At 37.5% G+C, this 26063-nt stretch overlaps 1 protein-coding gene across 22 annotated transcripts in view; it reads left to right on the top strand.

Moving 5' to 3' along the window:
- Positions 1-26063, top strand: part of Cask (calcium/calmodulin dependent serine protein kinase) — a 337725-nt gene that overhangs the window by 284788 nt on the left and 26874 nt on the right. For 9 of the 22 annotated variants that reach the window (XM_075958463.1, XM_075958461.1, XM_075958464.1 and 6 more), the window contains 8 exons: positions 26-103; positions 2493-2573; positions 9159-9347; positions 17309-17387; positions 19220-19305; positions 21802-21870; positions 24361-24429; positions 25795-25830. In XM_075958463.1, the coding sequence (XP_075814578.1) occupies positions 26-103; positions 2493-2573; positions 9159-9347; positions 17309-17387; positions 19220-19305; positions 21802-21870; positions 24361-24429; positions 25795-25830 (687 nt within the window). The remainder of the gene's footprint in view (positions 1-25; positions 104-2492; positions 2574-9158; positions 9348-17308; positions 17388-19219; positions 19306-21801; positions 21871-24360; positions 24430-25794; positions 25831-26063) is intronic. The other 13 variants (XM_075958471.1, XM_075958470.1, XM_075958472.1 and 10 more) reach the window with 3 other exon arrangements.

Genomic DNA, 26063 nt, shown 5'->3' with positions numbered 1-26063 from the left:
TGGATTTTCTTCTTTGCTTTTTTAGCTGTATGACAAAATTAACACAAAGTCTTCACCACAAATCAGGAATCCTCCAAGCGATGCAGTACAGAGAGCCAAAGAGGTAAGTGACATCTTTTTCTCAAAGTATTTAGTGTTGTCACGTTTGCTGCCTTTAATGAAGAGGCGCACTCATTAGGATTGCAGTTTGACTCATACTCAGATTCTGATTGTTAAATTTATCATTAAACATCCATGTAGGGAAGAAAACAGTCTCTGCAACTGTAGTTCCCAATTTCTCCTGGTTTTGCTGTATAAATGACATCTTTTTTGATGTTATTTTACTGCACCTGGTAGGAATAGACATGCTTTAAAAATGTGAGTTGCTTCTTTAATGTGGTCCTATGTGGAGGTTAATTGACTTTTATATAACAATTAAATATACCAAATTCAAAGAAGTCATTTTTATGCATCATCAACCCATAAACGTATTTGCCACAAATTTTTTCATATTTGTTTATTATAGAAGCATGACTTTGCAGAAAGTTTGGAAAACAAAATTCACCCAGAGTCCCACCACCCTAAAACAGTTGCTTCTATTTTTGTATCTTTTTCATTTACATATAGACTTAGATCAAAATATGTTGGTTTGGATCTAATATGTAACAAGCAGTTTATGCCTCTGTTTGATCTTTATGAATATGATACAACGACTGTGTAATTTTTTTCTTATTACTAGAATGATGTAGAAATTACCCCATTAGGAAATACTTTCTTTTAACTGTCTGATCTTTTAAAGTTTTTGTGCAAATAAACGCTTCCTTTTAAAAATATTTCTTACAAGGTGTGATTACTAAATGAAAGCGTTTTGAAGACATAATCCCCTTTCAGCAGATTTTGTTCTGGGCTTTGTTTTGTTGAGACAGGATCTCCCCATATAGTCCAGTGTTGGGATGACAGGTGTGTACCAGCACAGCCAGCTTCCTAGCAGATGTGAAACATGACCTTTAATGTGTGTGTGTGTGTGTGTGTGTGTGTGTGTGTGTGTGCTTACATAGTCACTGAGAAATTAGACCACGGTGACTGCCAGACCTATTTGCTTGATGAGAATAGGGTAAGAGAAATCTGTCTTAATTGGCCCAGCAAGCGTTCTTTCATTCTTTGAAATGAATTAACACTATCAGTCAGGAATCATGAGTCACTGAGCAATTTTATCAATACCTAAATAGATAGAAGCTGAGACACTCTGGGGACAATCCTTTGTCCTAATTATACAGTTGAAGAATTTCCCCTAGCTTAGGAGATCACACCTCTGTAATTAAAATCATAAACCATGAAGGTGGCAAGGGAAAGAGAATTTGTGCTTTCCCCTTGTTCCTGGAAGAGGAGAATACACCAAAGAGAACTACTTTAATTTTAGTAAGCAATAGGAATTAGCTGCATAACCAGCAATCATTAGCAGGGCATTTGAATACGAAACAGCAGTAAGGGTGTGAGTGGTAGGGTGCTGAAATTTGAGACTCAGGCTATGTGACCCCCTTCCTGAAGTTCTGGCAGGTTGAGTGAGGCAGGAGAGTCATGCTAGTTGAAGGGCTATGTGCCCCTTACACCCAGTAGTGTTGAGGCAATCCTAGATTGGATCCATGCTTAGCATTCAGTTGAGTGCAATTTAGAGGCCAGCCATCTGCAAATAGAGCAGTAACAGGTACCTGCTCAGAAAACCAAGGCACTGCTGTAGGCTGCTAGACCTGGATTAAGGTGAACTGGTGAGCTCCCTTCCTGGGTGAAAGGGAGAGCCTTTTTAGAGCAGTTGATTTGCAATCAGCATTTTCACCAATGCAAACAAAATGCTATTGCCTGATTGGTGAGAAAAGTTTGAGTGCAGAACAAAAGCTGCTGAAGGTGTTTGAGTTGCTAAATTTGGTCTCAGGTTTGCTGGAATTTCGTCAAAGGGACCATTGGCAGGAGCATTGTTTTCTCCATGTTGGAAGATAAGCATGGAGAACAGCATTACTCCCACTAGGCTGCAAGGAAAATTACTTAAGTGTATTCATAATTAATTATTCTACTTAATTAGCATTCTTTTGTACATTGTTTTCATTGAACCTCTGGTCATCTTTTTAAGGAACTAGCAGCACTATTCAATTTTAAAGGCTGTTACTAACTTTCAGTACAAATTGATTTGGGGGCAAATTTGAATTTTCTCACTAAGCTACATAAGTTTCCTAAACCTGGAATAAGTACGTGTCATAAACTTCCCATTTTGTGTTTTACTTTTTGTTACCATTGGGTCACAGCCGAGTATTGAAGGCAAACTATTGTTGCTTTTGTTTCATTTTAATACTATCAATATCTTTCTCCTATTTTAATAACTTTTGAACTCAACAAATGTTTTCAAAGAAATTGTCTTTGCCACTACAAAAACCCACTCATGGTTTTTAATTTAAAGGAGTTCCATGCTTTGTAAATTTCATATCATTTTGCACTAGTATGTTTCTTACTTGTTTTTTTAGGTATTGGAAGAAATTTCATGTTACCCTGAGAATAATGACGCAAAGGAACTAAAGCGTATTTTAACACAACCTCATTTCATGGTAAGTAACACATCACTAGACCAAAACCATGCTTTCACAAGAAGTTTTTAAAACGTTCATAAAATATTGCTAGTGTCATCAAGTGTATTTTATCCTTATACAATCATGTCATCTGCTATTGAGATAAATTCTGAGGAATGTTACTAGGCAATTTTGTCATTGTAAGCATATCATAGAGTGTTCTTACAAGAGCTTAGGTGATATAGGCTACTAATGTACACCAGGCTACACGCTGTGTAGACATGTATATGCCATAGTTCTGGGAGGCTCTTAGAATCATAGTGAGAAAAGCAGCATGAGATTTAACAAGCATAAGAAAAATGATGAAATCAAGAGACACATTAAACACAAGCATGTGTGGCTAGTACCAGGACAGCACAGCGTGCATTTTTACAGTAAATGTGTTGTTTCTTCGTTTTAGGTTTTGGTCTTGATTTATGTTTGACCTAGGATCTCACAAAGTAGCCCAGACTAGCCTCAAATTGAGGATCCTCTTGCCTTGGCCTCCCAAATGCTTAGATTATAACCAATGGGCTACCATGATTAAACATTTTTTCTAAGTAGAAGGAACACACTGTAAAATAATGATAGAGAGTATAACCTAGTAAATAACTAAGCCAGTAACATTATGGCTCTCTAGTCTGATATTCCATGGATAACTATATATTATGCTTTCGTCTGACTGACTATGCAACAAGTTTGTTTACAGCAGCAACATGTAAGTAGGCATTGTGCCATGAAGTCACTAGGCCCTAGGAAATTTTGGCTTCAATATAATCTTGTGTATGTAGTATACCATTGACTGAAATATCATTTTGTAGTTCATGACTATAGTATCAGACTAAGTATAATCCCAGGTAATAACCAATATTTTGATTTTGTTGTTTTTGTTGACCTTGTATCATAGTTGTAAAAGTGGCTCTTCAAGGACTGTGCACTCCTCAGATAAGGATCTGCTTCCTTAAGGGTCTTCCATCACTGACTGAAACTCTATGCTGCCTAACCCACAAAAACCTATAATTGAGGACGATCTTTTTAATGAAAAACTGACTTTGGTTTTGTGTTATATTTATTTAGGGTGGCACATGTACATGGAGGTCAGAGAATAAGTTGAAGGAGTCTTCCTTCCACCCTGTGGTTCCAGGAATTAAACTCAGGGTGTCTTTGTTTTAGACAGCACAGAACTCCTGCACATTTTTCATTAGTTTCTACAAAAACATGGGAATAACACTTGCATCTAGCCAGTTATTAGAAATGTGGAATAGCTAAGAAGCCTTTTTTGTAGAGAAGAGATTCATAGCTATCTACTGCAGTTCAAAATCTGCAACAAAAAAAATCTGCAATTCAAGAGTAGAATTTCAGGGGCTTGCAAGAAGGTTCTGTGGTTGAGAGTGCTTGCTGCTCTTCTGAAGGACTCGAGTTCAGTTTTCAGCACCTACGTCAGGAAGCTCATAACTGCTGCCATAACTCCAGGTCCAGGGGATCTGACATCTTCTGACCTGCAAGGTCGTCTACACAAAGGTGTATACATACAGGCACAGCAAAAATAATACATATCTTTTTTTCTTAAAAAAAAACAATTACAGATCGTAATTCGTGTTGAAAATAACCTTGTTCTTACTGCAACTATTTATTTTAAATGCTTATTTTAAAGTCTTGAGAGCTTGTTTGGAAGTTCTAGCAGGGCACCAGTCCTCTATTCGGGGAAGATCATCCTCTTCGACTGAGCGCACAGCTTTGGGAGAGACACACATGGAGCAGTGAGGAAGGGGACACCCGCCTAGGCAGCCAGATCAGCTGAATCAACCCTGGCAATCAGTGGGGTGACAGATGTCGCAGCCAGATCGCCCTCACATCCTAAATGCTTATTTTAAAATAATAGTTACAATATAACATGTATCATGCCCATACCTGTGAGTTTTTAAATACATGCTATTTCATTTTATGTGTAATGTTTCTAAAACTTTGTCCTTCAAAGTAACTATCTTGAAAGAAGCAATTTCATATGTCCCCTACCTAATTTTTCTTTCTTTCTCTTCTCTCTCTCTCTCTCTCTCTCTCTCTCTCTCTCTCTCTCTCTCTCTTCTCTCCCTCCCTCTCTTGTTTTGTGCTTTGGTTTTTTTTGTTTTTGGCCCTACCTAATTTTTCTGAGCTTTAATGGCTAAATTCAAACACATCTCTGAGAGTGTTTAACTCCATTCTATTTGATTGTAGTGAATTAGAAATACAGTTCTATGTCTGGGTGAGCTTACTTTTATAGCTGAGATGTGTCATTATTGAACTCAGTTTGAATACCACCTTTGCTATCGAAGTCATTCCTAAATTACTCTAAATCCATGTTAACCTTCTCTGTTTTCCACTCTTTACTCCTGTGTGTGCATTCTAATACAGCTGACCTGCTGAAGCAGGCCCTTTCCCTGCAGAATGAGCCTGGACAGTTCTCCTACATCTGTCCTAGGCTCAGCTTAGCTTTGTGAGTGTGATCTCATTTAATCATTGTTGTCCTCGATATACCAAAGCAGGAAAATAAAAAGGGTTGGTGCCCTATTAGTGTCCTCACATTTGAATAATCACAACAGGAGTGAATTGCCTTGGATATTTATTATCTTGTTTCTCGATATTACATATGTGGGGACCAGATTACAATTCATTCCTCTCCAGACATCATGTCTTCTATGGGATAAGTATGATTTAAGCTCTAAATTCAGGCAGGACTGAGGCTAAATTCCTTCCTTCTGCTGTGAACTGGTTCTGTAAACTCAAGCTCAACCTTAGTTGGAGTAAGAACTACATTGATATGTTTACTGTACTTAGGCTGTTTTCTGCCTGACATGTGCTTAATACCTCATCAGTGTTAGCTAGTAAGAATTAACAGTTACCCACAGTTTCTGTCATCTGCCCGTGGACAGAGCTGACATTGTAAGCTCAGGAAAACACTGAGCACAATAGTAACTGGCCCATTTGCAAGTAGGTTCACCTCACCACTCACTGCTCTTTATGTGCAGTTTATTCTCCACAATTTTGAACAAATCTATCTGACTATAAATTCCTATATAACCTGAGCCCATTTCATAGAATTATTTAGGACCATTTCAGAGTAGTAAATCTTTTTGGAGGTGAAGGAGACTAAATAAATAAATTAGACCTTTTTACAGGATGAGGTTTTTTCCAGAAATCATTAAAGCTCACACAGACAAATTCCTCACAGCTTACCTACCTTTTAAGCCTTGATTTATTTTGCATTTCTGAACTTATAGAAAATGTGTGTGTTGTGTTTCCCTATCAGTAAATATTTTCAGAAATAATAATGCCTCAAAATCTTTGAATACCTAGCACAGTGCTTATAAAACATCTTTATTCATTTATCAAACATCTAAGTGCCTCCTGTGTTCCAGGTGTACTGTGCTAGCCACTAAGGATCTGGTAGTGAACAGGAAAAACATAGTTCCAACCCTCATGGAATTTCCCATTTCAGTGAGGCTGCAGGCTAGAGGTAGGAACAGACTGAACATACCAAATAGCATGGTAATTTTACACAGTGATAATAACTCTGAAGAAAAGATTGTAGATCAGTGACAGAAGTAAAGTGTCAGCTATTCTATATCCATGGGGGAAGCTCTTCTGAAGGGTTAGCTAAGCTGAGACTTGTTTCAGGAAGAGCTGGCCCCCAAACATTCAAACAGGAGGAAGAAGCAGAAGGAAGTTGTGTAGGTTCAAGGAGTACAACTAAGTCCATTAAAGACTGGATTTAGTAAAAGGGAAGAAAGTGATACAGAAATGCTTACAGAGCTTGGCAGAGGCCAGACCAAGCTCTTCCAGACCATAGTAAAGAGTCTAGGGTTTTCTCCTGATTAATTAGGGATTGTACTGAGTGATTGCAAGCAAGAAAATATGATGCGATCCATGCTTTCGAAGCCGTTCCTGGAGATAGTAGCACATTCCTGTCATCCGGCACTTGATAGGCTGAGGTGGGAGAAACACTGCCAGTCTGAGTCCAACCTGAGGTACATAGTATCAGGCCAGCCTGTCTCAAATGAAGGGGTGGAAAATTCTGGAGCTCACATGTTGTAAACAGACTGTAGGAGAGAGACCCATTAGAAGACATTGAAAGAAATGAGGGAGGCTCAGAGAAAGATGGGAGTGGTGACAGATTGCCCACCTGCGGCAGGTGGTAGAGAACAACACGGCTTGCTCATAATTGGAATGTAAAGTTGTGTGACTATCCTCATTAGTAGAAATTTCCCTGTGAGATAGACACTTATTTAAAGTCACCCACCTAGAAAATGGCCTCCCTAAGGTTCACATCTTGCTGACTCCAAAGCCCAGACTCTTAAACAGCAGACTATTTGTAATGCTGATGAGTTTCCCTGGAGGCTTAAATCAAGCTTATTGGTAAAATATCAAGTATGACCATATTTGGCGACATAATTTAAACTTTTTAAAAATTCAGTTTGGTACTGCTTTATGATTGAGGACTTATTCTCCCTTATAAGTAATACATTAAATGCAAGGGCCTGTTTATATAACGTTAAAGGATGAATAGAAAACATCTACAAGAAGAGCATAAACATTTTATCCAATTCATGAGACTTCGAGGCTGACCTATCCCCATGACAGTTTGCCTGTGTTTACCAGTCAAAGTATCATGAGTCGTAAAAGATATCTCTCTACTTGATATGATGAACCTGACCTTAACAGATGACTTTTTCTACTTGGCCCATTCTTGATTTGGCCTCTCTACTCTAAATCTTAGCTTCTTTGGTGTCTAGCTACAATTAGACCACAGAAAGAAGGATTTGCACAAATGGTCCAACCTACACTTGGTAGCTGTGGTTTGCAGGGCCCCTGCGGAGCTCTACTCTAAAACTGTGTGTTGGCAATGCCCTTTAGTAAGCCTCACCTAAGCCTGCAGTTGAGAACAGCAGCCTGGGATTGTGGCAGTACTGACCTTTTCCGTTAGAAATGGAATAACTGGATTACTCTGGACACCTACTGATGACAACTCAGCACCATCTCCTTTCTGGTTTTAACACATCATTACCTTGTTTTTGCCTTGTATGCATGACTTTAAAATAGCTAAGTCATGGCTCTGGTAAGCCTTTTAGGAAGTGATTTCAAATGCTGAAATACTATTTAATTGCATTTCATTATCTGTACATATCTCATTACCACACATATTACAGCTGGAAGTCAAACTAAATTTAGAATTAGCATACACACACTAATAGACGTATTAGTGTAACTGTAGAAAGTTTCAACCAGACTAAGATAGTTACTTGTAAATTCTCTTTGAGCTAAAATTTCTCATGCTTATTAAAAAGGGCTTATGATGGCACAAAGCAGGAAGATATCCTTTTGTAGAGAAACAGATGAGATTTATTATCAAAATTCACCAAGATGACATACAGATGTCAGTATAAAGAAATCATTTTTCTTTGTTAGTGAGTTTTGCAAAATAAATAAGTAATCATTTTCAACTTAGGGGAAGAGGTGTAGCTCAGTTGATAGAGTGCTTGTCTAGAATTCACAAAGCCCTAGGTTCCATCCCCAGCACCACATGCACCGAGTATGGTGATGCACCTGTGTAGTTCTCAACCTTGGGAGATAGAAAGAGAAGGCCAAGGTCATCCTTTCCTACATAGTGAGTTCAAGGCCAACCTGGAATACATGAGACCCTGTCTCCAAAAATAATAATAATAATAATAATTGTCAGATTTATCCAAGAGCTCCAAAACAGAAAAGGACTCCCACGGTGGAAGTAGAGAACTGCTCCCACAAGTTGTCCTCTGACCTCCACATGAACGCCATAGCACGTGTGTATTCACACATGTGTGCATACTCGTGCACACATAGATAGATGTAAAAACATTTCAACTTTCAATTTTGAGTTTTATATGTGTGATATTTTAGAAAATTGGTGTCTTAAATACGTCTGTACAGTTTATTTTTATTTCCTAAACCATGTTATAAATTATGTTCGTCCTCTGGGCTGTATGACGGTATCAAGGTAGACATCGTTGATATCACTGTATAATTGTCCATTCAGTTATGAACCTGAAGCTTATGGGTCCTTCTCGATCCTTGCTTCTTCCTCATTTCCATTAGCAACATACTATCATTCATATCCCAGAAGATATTTATTCAGTGCAGTAATTATTACACAATGTCTTTTAAATTTGATTATTTTAGTTTAAAGCCCCAGTGCTAATTTGCTGGTTATTTTTATAAATGTTCTTTCTGCTAAATTATTTAAAATTTTAGTATTTCAGTTTTTATTTGAACATGTGAGTTAGATACAGTTTTACAGCCTAACACCAGATGCTACCTCTAACCCTGATAATTGATAGGCCTATCCATTCATTGGTTTGCTCCCTTACTTGATCATTCTATTTTTTAAAAGAAATCCATCTATCATGATAATTTGCCACAAAGAAATTGAGGTAGTTTAGAGGTATGGTTTGTTCTGAGTAACTGTAAATGAAAAAATACTTTTTGAGAAGAAGTGATATTGCATATGTTTATATAGCACATTTCTGCTAGAATGATACTATAACTACTATTTTTCTTTTTTCATAAAAATGCCAGGCCTTACTTCAGACTCACGATGTAGTGGCACATGAAGTTTACAGTGATGAAGCGCTAAGGGTCACACCTCCCCCGACCTCTCCCTATTTAAATGGTGATTCTCCGGAAAGCGCTAATGGAGACATGGACATGGAGAATGTGACCAGAGTGCGGCTTGTACAGTTCCAGAAGAACACAGATGAACCAATGGTAAGTAGGAGAAACTTGAGTTACAATCAGCTAACTCAGCCTGTACAGACTGCTACTCAAGGAGGAAGGGAAGAAGGTGGAATGGATGGTTCTAAAAAAATCAGTTTCCTATAGAGGTTTGAAATAATATTAGAATTAAAATTAAATATTACATATTCAGTCTGAAAGTATACAATATGTGAAACCCGAAAAATGTTTCATATTAAAAATGAAGATACTATTAAAATATTGTTACACAGATCATAATGGTACCCTACACATATAGAAATTATGACTGTATTTAGAGTCTTTGCATATAATGCTTGAAGGAGGCTTTATACACCTACCTATGTTTCCTTTTAGCAAGCTGTTTTCTGTTTAATAGGAACGAGCAGATATTGCTTCATTTATTAGACATACTGGCCATCACACCTCTACTGTAACAATTACTTTTCAACTTTCCAGGAAGAGGTACATTACTCCAGAATGTAAAAACAAAAACAAAAAACTCATATAGCAAAGAAAGAGGCAATTTGAAGAATTAACATTGTAACAGGTTGAGACCCACAGGTTGAGAACCACTGCTTCAAACAGTAAACACACTAGAGAAAAACACTTACCCAGACAACACTACTGGCTTTGGAGAGAAAACTTATTTGTATCAGACACATTCACAATTTACAATTCATAAATATGTAGTCAACCTTCATTATCTGTAGATTCCCTATCTGCAAATCTGCCTGTTCACCATGACATCTGAAATCTCCAGAGTCAATGTGTGGCGCTTTTCTGTTGTTGTTCACTTGTGGACACAACAAGGTGACAGAATTTCAAGTTGCCCCCTGTGCACACGATCAGCAGAAGTTGAGCAGGGTGAGACTGTGCCTTCCTGTCTCATATTTTAATTAATTAATTAATTTAATAAAAATTCCAGTACTTTCCATATTTTTTTGCTTTCACCAAAATTTGAAGAAAAGTAATTCAGAAGACATTCAGAGACCTGAATGGTGTTGCTAAAAATAAGATTTCTTCCATTCACATCAACCTGTTTTTTCATTTCCTCCCATGCTGAGGCATGCAGTTGGCAGAGAACTGGTACTGTACCTCCACTCATTCTCAGGAGCATCATAGATGGAGATGATCAGAAAGGGCTCTGGGGTGGTCACTGAGCAGATGGAAAGAATGGGGAACTAAGGTGACGAGCAAACCAAAGAGCATGTGCAGAAGCCCGGTAGTAAAAAGGCTCTTTCATAGTTTCCAGGTGGAAACAAGGCATTGCAGCTGGGCAACAGACAAGATGGCAAGCGGTGAGAGTGGGACCACACGGTAGTGAAAGACATGCTATGGTGTCTGTTCTTTAGCCTAAAAACAACAGAAAGCTATTGAGGGTTTTAAGCATGAAACTGGATTAGGTTTTCATTTTAGATTTAGCGATCTAAAAACTGTATTATATAGATTCTAGAGAGACTAGATAACAAAGCAGATCCTGCCATGGTACAGGGGAGAGATAATGGTACTCAGAACTAGTGGGATGTCTATCAAGGCAGAAAGAAAGAGCCAGGCATGCTGATACATGCCTGTAATCCCAGCCCTGAGGGTATGAGAAAATCGATATAGCAAATTCAAAGCCAATTTGGGCTACTTGAGATACTATCTCAAAAAAAATGAATGAATGAAAGTAAATCCATGAGGCATGTAATAGGTTGCAATGAAAGAAGCAAGAATCAAGGATGACCCTGAAACTTCAGGGTTCATACAATTGAAAGCATAAGGAGATAATGACATTGTGAAGAAGAGCACTGGGCAACCTTCAAGTTTAGAGATGGGAGCATATTTCTAGTGATGAAGACATTCAAATATATGCATTTATGTTTTCTTCAAAGCTTAAAAAAACAAAATACCTACTTAAGAAAGAAGAACAGATCTGTGACCACAATTCCCAGAAAGCCCTCAGTTCTTTGTATTCTTGTTCATTGTTCTTTGTCAGTTGTCTACCATTGTCTGGCAGCATACAAGGAGGCATGCAAATCAGGTACCTGTTCTGGTGCTCTCTAGGCTTAGCACCCCTTGGTCTTAAGAGTATGTGGCAACAGTTTTTGAGGCCTTGCGCATCTCACTTGATATCCATCAGGTTATAAACTTCTAGAAGCACACTGACTAAATGATCCTGAGTTTCCTCCAAACTGTGAAAGTCAAAAATTTCATACTCTGATTTGCCCAATGAGCAAATGTTAAAAGTCCATGTGATACATTGCTGCTTTAGATCCCTGTGATATAGGGGCAGACAAGATATAGCCATATCCACATATCCACTTTCCACAAGGTGGTCCACGCTAAGGAAGTAAATTTGCAGTTTAGCACAGTTTGGCAAGACAAAACAAAACTAAACAAAACTAGAGGCAAGAAAAGGCTGTCTGGAAAGGAGAATAGGTAATGTCCAGCCAAGCAAAGCAGACAGAAAGGTGTAAGGGGCCATACGGAGGTCCCAGAATACCTTGTGATCATATAATCTGAAGCAAGATAATGGCAGTTGTCTTTTCAGTGCGACTGACTACACAGATTGAGGGAAAGTACACACATCTATCCCTGAGTTAGTTTTTTCAGAAAGCAAAAATGACCTTGAACCACTCTTTAAAGTCTACTTTAAAAGGGTGTTCTCATTTGTGATCTCAGTGATAGCATATTTTTCACTGGCTACCTTGAAAACAGGAATAGTTTTATGTAAAATATATATTAACAGTAATAGAATATAGCTATCACAATTACTATGGTCGTTTGCCTGTTTGCTTTTCTTCTTCATAACTCTGAATTACTCTGAAGATTATATCTACATAACCTCTTCTGCCTGGGGACCGTCTATAATGCATGCATTCCCTAAGGGTAATACACTTCCTCTATACCCTGTTTTCCCAGTTTGTAACACTGTACTCACAATTGTTTCCCTGTTGACTGGGAGTCCCATAGTTAGAAATGACAAATAACCTACTTGAACTAGCTTAACAAGAAGGGAAAGGCTTTTTTCTATAAGCAATAAAAGACAAGGAATGCATGCCACCACCGCCCCAATTCCTCAAGCTGAGCCAGTACTTTCCCTGGAATTTATGATCTTGGGAACAGGAAGAACATGAGTCAATTCTTCTCTGCAAAGAAATTTTGGGGCAGACAGAATAAAAAATATTGGCTATACTTGGTTTGAAGTAAATTTCCCTGTCAATGAAGATACTGTCTGACTCCTTTATTGCTGTGCCTAAAAGGGTGTCTATAACATAGTAGGTTCTCATCCATGTTAACTGAGTTAATATAGAAACCTATTAGCTTTAAGGGTGGAATCTCTGTTGTGCCATCATTTCCCTTATGAAACTCAGTTTGATGTATACATTTATTTATGGCATTTTCCAGAATACTACTCTAAGTAACCATATATGCTGAATAAATGTAACCAATTGGAAATGAAACCTGAACATTACAGTTGACTGTTAGTACCAAAATCGTTTTGATAAACTATACCTTTCACAGTACTTTCCTACTCCTTCTGAGAGCTTCAAAATAGAAACCATGCAAAAATATATCATGTGTAGGCCGGGCAGTGGTGGCGCACGCCTTTAATCCCAGCACTTGGGAAGCAGAGGCAGGCGGATCTCTGTGAGTTCGAGACCAGCCTGGTCTACAGAGCTAGTTCCAGGACAGGCTCCAAAGCCACAGAGAAACCCTGTCTCGAGAAAAAAAGAAAAAAAATATCATGTGGCATGGTTCAAATTAAGCTAGAATATAAATTCTCAGATAACTCCATGAAGCTTTCTGACAGAACACCATTTTCCAAAAAGTTATTCAGTCCAAAACTGAATGCCTACTACTAACCACTTCAAATTCAAGAACACCATCCTATAAAGTGACCTTGTTAAAACATGCACAATTCTGATCTCCATTCCCATCCACGAATATAAATCTAAACAGTACATAAGAGTCAGCATTGTTTAACAGCTTCCTGTGTGATTGTTAGGATCAACCAGGTCTATCTCAAAAGCATGTTTATGGAAGTTTGTCTTTTGATAGGGAATATTTGAAAAACAAAATGTAAATTGGCTTTAAATATAACCATGAAACTAAACTTGGGCTTCCGGTCCTCTCATCTGAAACAGATGAAATTAGGACAAATATTAAATTAACCGAGAATGGTTTTTGAGACGTTGGACATCAAACAGCAAAGGACAGAGATCTCTAAGAGAGCAGATGCAAAGCCAGTGACACCTGTAACTGTCTCACCTTCCTGCCATCAGAGTTTCTAGGCCACTGCAGGGGGAGGGAGTTCAGAAGCAAAGCAGGCAGAGTCCCTGAATTGAGGAAGCAGAGCTAAGAATCCTAGGGAGACCAACAAAGGTGTCTTCCAAAAATGGGCCAAATATAAACATCTGTAGACACACCAAAGTTAAAAGACTATAACTTTTTCCCATATCTCTTAAGTCTCATTAAAAATACTTTGCATGGGGATGCACAACAGATTACAAGGGTAACACAAAAGTCAAGTATATAGAAATGGCTATGTACTTTCAGAAAGTTCTCATAAATGAAGTAGTGTACTATCACTCAAGGACAAATAGGTAGGTTAAATACATATGCTATAGTAAAGCCAAATACAGCCACCGAAGCAGCAACATGAAGGGTTACAGCTAATTTGGATTGGGGGAGACTGAAGAGATGGCTCAGTGGGTAAGAGTTTGCTGAGTTGGGATCCCCAGCATTCATGTAAAAAGTCAGATGTGCTTGTAATTGCAGCACTGGAGATGAAGGACAGAGGAGAATCACTAGGACTTGTTAACTGTCAGCAGAGCCAAAATAATGCAAGGTACAACATAATGAGAATAATCCACAAGAATACAGAAAAAGAGGTTAAAAGGAAACATTAGGAGAAGTGGAACATAAAAAGAAGATATATTTATACCAAACTATGTAGCACAAGTAATAAAAACCCAGAGACAGATATTGGGATTCAACCTGAAGATCAGAGAAGCGAATCAGCCAAGCCACTAAAGAGCTCTTACCTGTATGAAATCTTCAGACTGCAAAGAAAGCTAGTTCCTGTCTCATCCTGCCTTATATTTCTCTCTAGTGCTGGGATTAAAGGTGTGTGCCACCACTGCCTGGCCTTTATGGCTGACTAGTGTGGCTGTTTTGTGTTCTGATCTTCAGGCAAGCTTTATTTATTAAAACACAAATGAAATATTACTATAAAACTATGTTAACAATCATACTAAATCTTAATAGTCTAAATTATCCTATTAAAAAGCAAAAGGTTCACAGGCCTTTAATACCAGCACTCTGGAGGCAAAGGCAAGTGATCTCTGTGAGTTCAAGACCATCCTGGTCTACAAAGCAAGTTCCCGTACAGGCAGGGATACACAGAGAAATTCTGTCTGGAAACCCACCCCTGCAAGAAAAAAGATGAGGTTGTCTGTCAAATTGGTTAAAAAAAAAAGTATTCATCACATTCTGCCTGCAAGAAATGTGCTTTATGCAACAAGAAGAATTGTTTCAAAATAAGTATAGAAAAGCTATACCACTATAACATTATTAGGATGAAGGCTGAAGTTTCTATATTAATATCAGAGTTTATTCTAGGACCACAATGAAGGTAACTTGAAAATTAATAACAGATGTTCTATCAGGAACCCACTAAGGCCAGCTGGCCTGGGTCTGAAAAAGCATGGGATAAAACCAGACTTGCTGAACATAGCGGACAATGAGGGCTACTGAGAACTCAAGAACAATGGCAATGGGTTTTTGATCCTACTGCACATACTGGCTTTGGGGGAGCCTAGGCAGTTTGGATGCTCACCTTACTAGACCTGGATGGAGGTGGGTGGTTCTTGGACTTCCCACAGGTGAGGGAACCCTGATTGTTCTTCGAGCTGATGAGGGAGGGGGACTTGATCGGGGGAGGGGGAGGGAAATGGGAGGCGGTGGCGGGGAAGAGGCAGAAATCTTTAATAAATAAATGAATGAATAAATAAATAAATAATAAAAAAGAAAATTAATAACAGAGAAGCCAGGTATATTGTTACACACCTGTAATTCCAGTGTTCAAGAGGCAGAGTCAGGAAGATTGTGGATTTGAAACCAGCCTGAGCTACACAGCAAGAATGTCTCAAAAATAAATAAAAAGAATAATAATGAAAAGAAAATTTAAAAGACAGTATCTCAAATACTTGGAAAACTAAGTAACACAATTTGAAGTAACCCATAGATAAAAGAAAAAAATCAGAAGGTAATAGCATTTTGCAATTAATGAAAATTAACTACACTGTTTCAAATTTTGTGTGATACAACTGAAATAGTACTTAATAAGGAGACATATGTAACATTAATATTTAATATTTCTAATATTTAAGTATATATTAAAGAACAAAAGTCTCTCAAATTACCAACCTTTTCTCAGACCTCCACCTTTAAAAAAAGACAAACAAGAATAAATTAAAGCCAAAATTAGTAGATGTAAGAATAATCAATAGAAATAAATGGGAATGATGATATATTGCAGTGGTAAAGTGCTGGCTTAGTATCTGAGACCCTACATTCAATCCTCGGTACTGAAAAAAAAAAGTAGAAATCAGTGGAATAGAAAACAGAAACTCAGCAAAATCAATCAAACAGTAGATCAGATTGTTCATGAAAATACTAATATATGTTCATTTCAACAGAGTATATATGAAAATATTAACACAAAAAACTATCCTGCTGTCTGTAGAAAAATGATATACAAATAAATGAAATGTCCCAAATCCTGTTTTAAAAAAATGTTATGAGTAAGTGGAGATTAAGTCTGAGATGCTGCTTCCTTTGTAACTGCCAGAACTGGAAAAGGTGCAGTGGAGGGAAGTATGAACAAGTTATTGCATGGAAATAATGCAATACCGTTCTACAAAGACAAAGATTAAGTTATTTGATAATATAACAAATGGTGGAATCTCAAAATAATTCTGATAAGTTAAAGAAATTATGATAAGTTAAATGAATGTGGCTCAATTTCTAGATAATACAAACTTACCTATAGCGGGAAAGGCCCATCAGTGGTTGTTTGGGCATGAGTGTAGAGCATAGAGCAATGGGAGTAGATTACTAACAAATAAGAGGAAACCTTTGGGGATAAGACACAATTACCATCTGATTGTAGTGAAAGATTCACACATGCTTATATATGTTAAACTTAGAAAATTTTAAAGTTTGAAATATTTTAAGTGGGTTATAAAATAAAATAGTTTCTTGTAGAATATAAAGGATATACTAATAGAATATACCCTTGGCAGGAGTAAAAAAAATTTTTAAATAGTTGGGAACATAAAAACAAAGGGATGTGAGAAATAAACATAATGAAAAGATTAAAAAGCACTATATAAAATGCATGCATGCCATTCTAGCAATAAAAACACCAGCAAGTAGCATTTCTGTCATAGAACAATTTTGTGTGTAAAGGAGTAGAGGATCTTCATCTTCTATATTTTCTCTAATGATTTCATAACTCTTCTAATTATAATTACCTACAGTAAAATCACAAATAGGAAATAGTGCTTTCTGAACCAGACTAGCCCCTCTGAATGTGGGTGATGGTTATGTGGCTTGGTCTGTTGGGGGGGACTGGCAGTGGGACCGGGTCTTATCCCAGGTGCAGAAACTGGCTTTTGGAGCCCATTCCCAATGGTGAGATACCTTGCTCAACCTTGATACAGAGGGAAGGGCTTGGTCCTGCCTCAACTTGGTATGCCAGACTTTGTTGACACCCCAAGGAAGGCCTTACCCCTTCTGAGAAATGGATGGGGCATAGGAAGCGGGGAGATGGGGGGTGAGAAAAGGTGAGGAAGGGGGAACTGGAGTTGGTATGTACAATGAAAAATATTTTTTAATTAGAAAAATATGAAAGGAAATAAAGTAGTGCTATTATTTAATTGTACCCTTACCAACTTTTTCTTTCTTTTATTTTTTTCTTACAGGGAATCACTTTGAAAATGAATGAGCTAAATCATTGTATCGTTGCGAGAATCATGCACGGGGGTATGATTCACAGGCAAGGTGCGTTCCATTTGTAATTTTCTTAACTTTCCTTAACTCTTCCTGCAGAGACTGAAGGAAATCATGGGGGGTCTTTTTGTTTTATGATTCAAATGAAGGAGCTGTTTGTTTTTGTGCTTCAGTCATTCTAGACCACATTCCTGAGTTCCATCCCCACCACTGCAAATGAAATAAAGTAAAATAAAAACTCCAAGTACTGTTTTATCTGTATCCCACAAATTTTTATATGCAGTCATTTGTTGTAATTCATTTGTCAGTGTTCTTACATTTCTATTATAAGTTTTCATTGGTCCATAAGTGATTTAGAAGTGTTTTTATTTATCATATTTGAAGAGATTTTCTAGACATCTTTCTGTAATTTACAACTGACTTAGTTGTGTTGTGGTCAGAGAGTGTGGTCTGTATGACATCATTTCTCAGAGGTTTGTTAAGACTTTCCTAGTGGCATAGCACTTTAATCATTTTTGGGAAACTGTTTATGAACAACCTTTATTTTTTTAACTGTTGCATACAGAGTTCCCTATATAATAATTGACTTGGTATTGTTAATGTTTTTGTTTAAATCTTCTATGTGTTGATTAATTTTTGTATGTTTGACTTACTAATATTTAAATATCCATTTATAGTAGTAGAGTATTCTAATGTCTACTTATAAACCTATCTTTGGACATATATATTTGACTATATGGATTAGGTATATTGACCTCAAATTCACTATGTAGCCAAGGGTAACTTTAAACTTGTAATCCTCCTGCCTCTACCTCTTGAGTGTTGGGATTAAGGTTGGGCACTACTGTGACCAGTTTTGATCACGGTTTTTGACAGAGTAGCTCATTAATGTTTGTTGTGATGATTCTACTATCTTGCCCTCCTTGTTCATTTGGGGGGGGGATTTTTGTTTGTTTCATTGCCCCATATTTACTAGTTTTAAATTTCAGCACCCTATTTCTGCGATATTAATGGGTACCTTGAAATTTTAAGCTTTCTACGTATTCAAATTAAGCAATACCTTTATTGTGTTTTATTTCTGTGTGCATGCTCACATGTGCACTCCTGCACACACACAAACATTCACACATACACATGCCACAGTGTGCATGTAGATGTCAGAGGACAATTTGCAGGAGCCAGTTCTCCTTCCACCACGTAGGATCCAGGTATTGAACTCAGATTGTCAGACTTGGTGGCAAGAGTCTTTTATTGAAGGCCCGGATTTCCTTTTATTTATCTTATTCTTCCTGTGTCTGTATAGTAACACTTTCACCAGTTCAAAAAAACATTCAGCTGTTCAAACATTTCCTCTTCTTCATGTTCTCTGCTCTTTCTGAATTTAAGTTACTCCTGTATTCTATAGTTTTTTAAATATATTCTTTATTTCTTGTTTCCTGTTTTCCTTATGTCTTTGTTTCTATGACCTATATTTTATGTAATCTTTTGTTTCACCTTAAAGATCACTGAACTGCTCCTCAGCCATGTCTGAATTCTTATTCAGTTTACCCATTTATTAGCTTATATCATCATTTATGTTTTTTGTTTTAGAAGTACTAGTCATTTGTGTTATTTTGAGTTCTGTCTGCTCATACCTAATAGTCTCTTATTGGGTTGTCAACAAATTTCTGTGGCCATCCATTAACACTGTGCTTTCTGAAAGTAGATCTGTCTGTTTGGATGGCTTTACTATGTAAAAGTTAAATAATTCTGCAGCCAAGTATGACTCTGTCTCTGAAACATTGACTTTTAGATATGGAACTTATTTTTCTATTACACCTTTGGCTTTTTGTTATTATGAGAACGTTTACTCATTTCATGTTTATAATTGTGTGATATTTTAGGTACACTTCATGTTGGTGATGAAATTCGAGAAATCAATGGCATCAGTGTTGCTAACCAAACAGTGGAACAACTACAAAAAATGCTTGTAAGTAATGAGAACTTCCCCTTTTTTAAGATTAGGTTTTAGTTCATTAGCTTAGATGCTGCCTTTTTATTACATTTACTGAATGTGTTTGTGTGTGAGTGTGCTTACACACATGTCTCTACACATGTGGAGTTCAGAGGACAGCTTGAAGGAACTGGTTCTCTGCTTCCTCCATGTGTGCCCCAGAGATCAAACTCGGGTCATCAAGCTCTATGGCAAGTGCCTTTACATGCCAAGCCATCTTTTTTACTTATTATGTTTTTAATTAATATATAATTGCATTTCCCTCCTTCGCTTTCTTCCCTCCATCCCCTTTTGTAGACCATTCCCTCAATCCCTCTCACTCATGGCCTCTTTCCCTTTGCTATTATACATGTACAAATGTTTCTGTATATAAATACAACTTGCTGATTGCATTAAATGTTAATTGTATGTACATGCTTTCAGAGCTAACCACTTAGAATTGAATGACCAAGTGGGAGGCTTGTCCCTGGGAATGAATAATTCTCCCCCTCAACAGTCTTAAATTACCTGTAGTTCTTTGTCTAGGCTAGCAGCACCATGTGTTGTTATAACTTCAGTGCAATGGCTGTGCCTTAATCTGCTGCTATTTCAGCCAGCAATTGTGACTCCACAGTTACCTACCTGCTTCTCTGGCTGCAACCTGGCTGGAATTCTGTTTCCATAGGCAAGGGCTATGGTTGCTGCCACTAAAGGTAGCTTTAACTAAATCTCTCTCATTCTGTTTATAAATAAGACTTGAGATTCAAAGGCTGGGGTAAAAGTAGAGAGAGGTAGAGTAGCAACTAGCTAACCTTCTGTCCTTGTGGGCCTCTCCCAAAGAGAGCATCCTTCTGCTCCATCAAACAAATAAAGCTCTATGGCACTCCAAATCCCTCCCCACTGCTTCTGGTGTGTCTCTCTATATCTTCCAGGTGCCCTCTGATACTCTCTGATTACTTTCTGTCATCTAGTTGCTAACTCAGCCTCCTCACCCAAGCTTAATTTTATTTCCCCCTTCCATGATAGCATGTCTGTCAATGTTCTCATTGTTTTGGTCTTGTTACTGAGCCATGTTGACAGCTCCATTAACTTATTTTGTTTAAAAAAATACCTAATATAGGGAAGGGAGAGATGGCTCTGTGGGTAAAAGCACTTGTGGGAGTACCTGAGCTTGGATGCCACACTAATGTAAAAAGCAGGGAGTGGTCTTACCTGCCTATAACCCCAATATAGTATTTGGTGGAGACATGAGGGGGTAGCTGGGGCTTGCTAGCCACCAGCCTAGCTCCAGGTTCAGTGAGAGGTCCTGTCTCAAAGAAACGAGGCAGAGAGTAATGGAGCAGACCACTCCACATGTTCTTCTGGCCCCCACAAGCATATGCACACGGATGCTGACACTTTCATACCCACATGCACATACACCGAGCACACACAGGAACCATATTCTCACTCATACTTAACACATACACTAAATAAATAGATATTTAAAAACAAACACTGTTCTTCAGTCATAATCAAAATGCTTCTTGTGCCATCATGCATGTGAAGTTAAACTTGTGCAATGTTCATTAAAAACTGACAACCAGGGAAACGTTTTAATTGCAGTGGAGTTTTGAACCATTTTTCCTGCCTTTAGCAGTGTGGGCTTTTACACTGTTCATCCTTCATCTGTTTCTTGCCAACCAGATATTTATTAAAAAAAAAAACTTCCCAATGTGAACTCATGTGAACTAGTTTCTCACTGACCTCAAAAGACTCCTGACATAAGCAATATCAGAAACCTCTTTCCTGTTTAGCTGAGTCATGGCCAGCTGTAGTGTATCTCTGCACAGCACAAATGAGAGGAAAGTCACTATAGGCCAGGTCATTATTGACTATACTCAAAAAAATCTCTGTACTGAAATTAGACCTTCAATAAAAAGCATTGACATCCGTTGACAGACCCCCATCTGTGTCTCTGTTGTAGCAAACAGAGGGAAACGTTTGTTTTCTGCTTTGGGTCCTTCTTTCTGCTTCCCATGTAATGAATGCCTATTAGGCATGAAGTAAGCAGCCAAGGCTTGCTGTCGCAAAGAAGTTTGCCAAAATTCATAAAGTATAAAAGCAATTTTATGGTGGTAGCATCAGAAAGTAGCATATTAAATAGAATTTTTATGTAAATAGTCTCTTGTTCAGTTCAGTGTATAGTTGTCATTCCTGTAAGGTGTGTCATTTCGACTCTTGCTTATTCATATCTACAGAAAGATAACCATCAGAGATCTCTATGACCACTTACTGCTAGGTATGAGACAGTCAGCCTTGGCTTCACTGGACCTTTCCCAGAAACTTCTACCAGTGACCTGAGTGGTTTTTGCCTTGTAGTGAGGTTTTATTTTAGGGCTGTGTGCTGTCAAGTGGTGTGTACTAACTGCACCCACGTGTTTTGAATGGTTTCTTGTGTTTTTGTGTGCAACATGTGTCTGCATGAGAACTCTCCTCTTTTCTTCCTCGCAGAGGGAAATGCGGGGGAGTATTACCTTCAAGATTGTACCAAGCTACCGCACTCAGTCTTCATCCTGTGAGGTAATAACTCAAACAAGCCTCCCCCTATCCTGAGTTCTTAACTAACTGTCTGCTGATGGCTGAATGTTTTTGCTTTCTGGAAAATTGTTTCTGCCTGTGCTGTTAGATCACTGCACACCAATTTTACAACGAAGATAACGGAACAGAGGAGGTCCCAACCACCTCCTCGGCCCCACTTCCATGCAGATATCTTCAGCCTTTCTGCAGCCAAATCTAAGCCAAATATAGAAAAACTCCAATAACAGAAAAAAATGAAATCCCTGAGGCAAAAAAAATATAGTAGTATTTTCAGGAAGTCCATTCACAAGTAGTTCTTCTTTCTAAGAATCTGAGACGAGATCAAATCCTGTTGAGACATTGCTGTTTGAATGACTGCAGGCCTTAAGATGAGCATTACGACCCTGGGGAATTGGTAACTGACTTCACTACAGGGGTATAGGCTTTTGCAACCTTTCAGAAAAGTCTGCACATGTGAAATGTTAAGCTACTCCTAAACAAATACCTTTTGTAGAATAACAGCCCCAAAGTTTCTTAAAACATATTTATCCTCTTGCAAATAGAGCTCTTTCAACTTACATTTTTTTCAGTTTTATGTTGTTCATTATAGTAAAAAAAATCTATTCTTTCTATATTTTGAGACACAAATTACCATAACATTTTTGGTTGTAGCTTATTCAGCACAAGTATTACTTATTGGAGCTTATTTTAAAATTTTTCCTGTGGATTTTCCAAATATGTTATTCTAAAGTACAAGAGCTGGGGATATAGCTCAGTGATAAAATGCTTGCCTGGCATGTGTGAGGCCCTAGGTTCAAATCCTATCACTGCAAATAAATAGATATAATGTATACATTTTATAAAGGTAATTTTTAAGGGCCAGTAGCTAACTTACTAGATTTGTGTTTAAGAAAATTTGAAATAGAAATTATACTTTTTTCAAGTCTCTAATGATGCTACAGATATCGCAAGAAAACAATTAGAGTGTTCATATTTTTCATCTAAGCTTATTCAACATATGTATAAGATCTGTGCTTTTGTCAAATATATTTTTAGTGAGGCAGTGACAAAGTGTCTATTTTGTTGAGACTTAAGCTCCTCTTGGTGGCTTCCTATGAAATATCAATTAATAATACATTTCAAAACTTTGCAAAACTTCTCCAGCTTCAAGATTTGGAGCATTGAATTTTGTTAGAGTATGATCCTTTCAGAGAAAGAGAATAGCATACATACATTTTTCTATAGATAATTTAAATACTCTAAAACCATAGGTGTTCCTCACACCATTTTTCATGTGTTAAAGAAACTGAATAAATAGATTGGATTGGGGGATGCTAACCAGAGATATTGTTAGTTATTAGTACAAGTTTCTCTCTCTTTTTTTTAAATAGTTGAACTAGTTAGAGGGAAACACAGGTATTATACATATAAATTCTATACCTTTGAATATTAGAAAAAAAGCAATGATTCCCTTCTTCATATTCTTTATATGTTCACCTCCAACATATAAACACACTGGTTTGTTTTTTTTTTTTTTACATGCCTGGCTATAGCAAGGCTTCTCAAATGAAGGCTCATACTTCCACCATACCCTACCCAACTGACTTAAATCCCAAAGACTGACAGATAGAGATCAAGCTACTCAGTAATGTTTTAGAATGTTTTCTGAGGGATCTCATTCTATTTCAGGGTAGCCAATTCCAGAAGTTTTCTTTCATTATTCTAGAAAAAACACCTATCTTTTGAACGGAAGTTCATAAAGAACTCTAAATTTAAATACTTAAAGCACTTATTTTCTTCTCCTCTTAGCTCTTTTCATTAAAGTTGACTTGGAATGGAACCTGCGAAGGATTCTGAGTGGGTTGGACAACAGAGCAGTCTGGGAATCTGGCTCTAGGGAGATGCTGTGACTCGTGAGAGTTTGTCCAGAAGCAGAAGATTGCTGCTTGGAGTTACTATTGTACTAAGTCTGCTAAAATGACACAACAGAAGAGAGTTGCCCTCTACTGCAGCTTTCTCTTTTATCCCCATTAGTAATTTTTATTCTAGAAATGTCTTGACAATGGAATACCTAAAAACCATTGACTACTTCTCAAAGCCATTCTTTAACCTATTCTTTAATATAAAACTAGGCAGTCGAGATCTTTAGCACAGTAGTATTATAATATTTAGCATCATTAGATATTTGATAGGGTCTTAATATCACTCTCCTGGGGTCCCAATAAAAAAAAATAAAGATTGTAGAATTTGGGATATAGGAGGAAAATAATCATTAATGAATGATAATACCATCCTCACTAATAATATGGGAATCTTCAAACTACAAAAAAGTTCTTTCATACTTCTGCAAAATCATGCAAGTAAGTCAGTATGGCACCTTTTATAGCACTAACCTCAAAGGAAATGGTTGTCAGACTGTGGTTGTAACTGTTGATGTAAACATCTGTTTCTGTGCTGGTGTTCTGTGTTAATGAACCTTGTGTCTTATTTCAGAGAGATTCCCCCTCCACTTCCAGACAGTCCCCTGCTAATGGTCATAGCAGCACTAACAATTCTGTTTCGGTAAGAACTCTAGCTCCACACAGCCAAGTGTGGCAATTGTGTTGGTGCTCACCTGCCATGAGTGTTTAGTTCCATGTGTTCAGTGGAAAGATTGTCTTCTGCAGACACACAAGGCTACTGCAGCGGCAGTGCACTTGACTCCGGAAAACCCTTCCTCAACATTTCTTTCTCCTTAAAAATCAGTTACATCTGAAGAAACGTAGTCCAAGACTGCTAGAGCTGTTCTAAAATTCACTCTCTGCCTCCCCACCAGTATGTATGACTGTTCAGAGGATATAAATAGAACTGGGTTGAAATTTCTTTTAGAATTTTTTAATTTAAAGAAATTGACAAAGAAATATAAGGGCTTTTGCAGAATAAGGATTTGGGTATTCTGAGGGATATCAGCAACATGTTTTAGTTTCCGCTATCTAAGTTTATGAATTGGTGTGCCCTCTTGTTATTGTGGTACGTGCACATATTTTTGTGAGTTATAAGCCTTGCCTGGATATGAAAAGCAAAAGGAACTGGCTTCAAACTGCACTTCAGCCACGCTGGTATCACATCTTTAACACAAAGTACATATTTGACTTGAACTTGGAAAGTTGCTGTTTTTCAGAACTCTCCATTTTGTCTTCTATAAAGAATCGTTTAGTCAAACAGAAGCATTTCCATGTGCAGGTTTGCCACTTTTCGGGATAGCCAAATCTCTAAGTTGTTGGTGGTGCTGCCTGTCAGTCAGCTGCAATTAGGAGCGCTCTAAGAATGCAGCACTGTTACCTTTTGTCCTGATTTCTAATTTGCCCTTTAAAAATATATCAACTTTTTTATCAAATAAAATCATAAATCATTCAAAGATTATCTCAAATGGAATGATATCCCAAGTATCTAAGTAAGAAAATTGTGCGAGAAAATTATTCATAACTGTGTTTCCAAATGTGAATCTAGGCTCCCAAAGAATTCCTTTTTACCGTTCACATGTAGCCCTTTTATGATGGAAAAAGGCCATAGAGCCATTAAACTTGTCCAAATCTGAGCGGTTGCAGTGATAGTTGAAAAAGACAACCGTTCTCTTGCTCAGGGGTTTTTGTAATAGGCTGTTTGAACCGCAGTGGCTTTTGTGTTGAAGATGCTGAGTTGTTTCTTAAGAACACATTATCTCTCTGCTTCAACTTACCTGCTTTCTTCAGCTTGCTGCTAAATGGCCTGGGTTTGATTTTTTTTTTAATAACTCAACACTTCTAAGAAATGTGATAATGTATATGATCTCTTTACAACTTAAAACTAGTTCACTTTTAACCATATTGTAACAGAAACACACAAATTTCTTTGTGCTCTTGACAAGTAAATGAAAATTCTTTCTCCTGGGTTGGCTTTATTCTGCAGGACTTGCCGTCAACCACCCAACCAAAAGGACGACAGGTGAATAGATACCTCTATAAAAACTTCTCTACACTGAGCTAATAGTCGCTCCTTTATTAACCCTTTCCATCCCATAATGTCTGCATTTTGGACCATAACATTTGAGCATTGAAAGCTTGTACCATTTCATTTTAACACATTATACATGACTAATTCTCTATAAAGATTTTTTTACTCACACCTCTATAGCTGTGATGGTTATTGTAATTTCAACCTGATCATTTTCACTGACA

Source organism: Microtus pennsylvanicus, chromosome X, assembly GCF_037038515.1.
Source record: "Microtus pennsylvanicus isolate mMicPen1 chromosome X, mMicPen1.hap1, whole genome shotgun sequence".
In the NCBI taxonomy this organism is placed as follows: domain Eukaryota; kingdom Metazoa; phylum Chordata; class Mammalia; order Rodentia; family Cricetidae; genus Microtus; species Microtus pennsylvanicus.
Note: the sequence above shows the minus strand (reverse complement) of the source record. Positions and strands in the feature narration are given on the sequence as shown.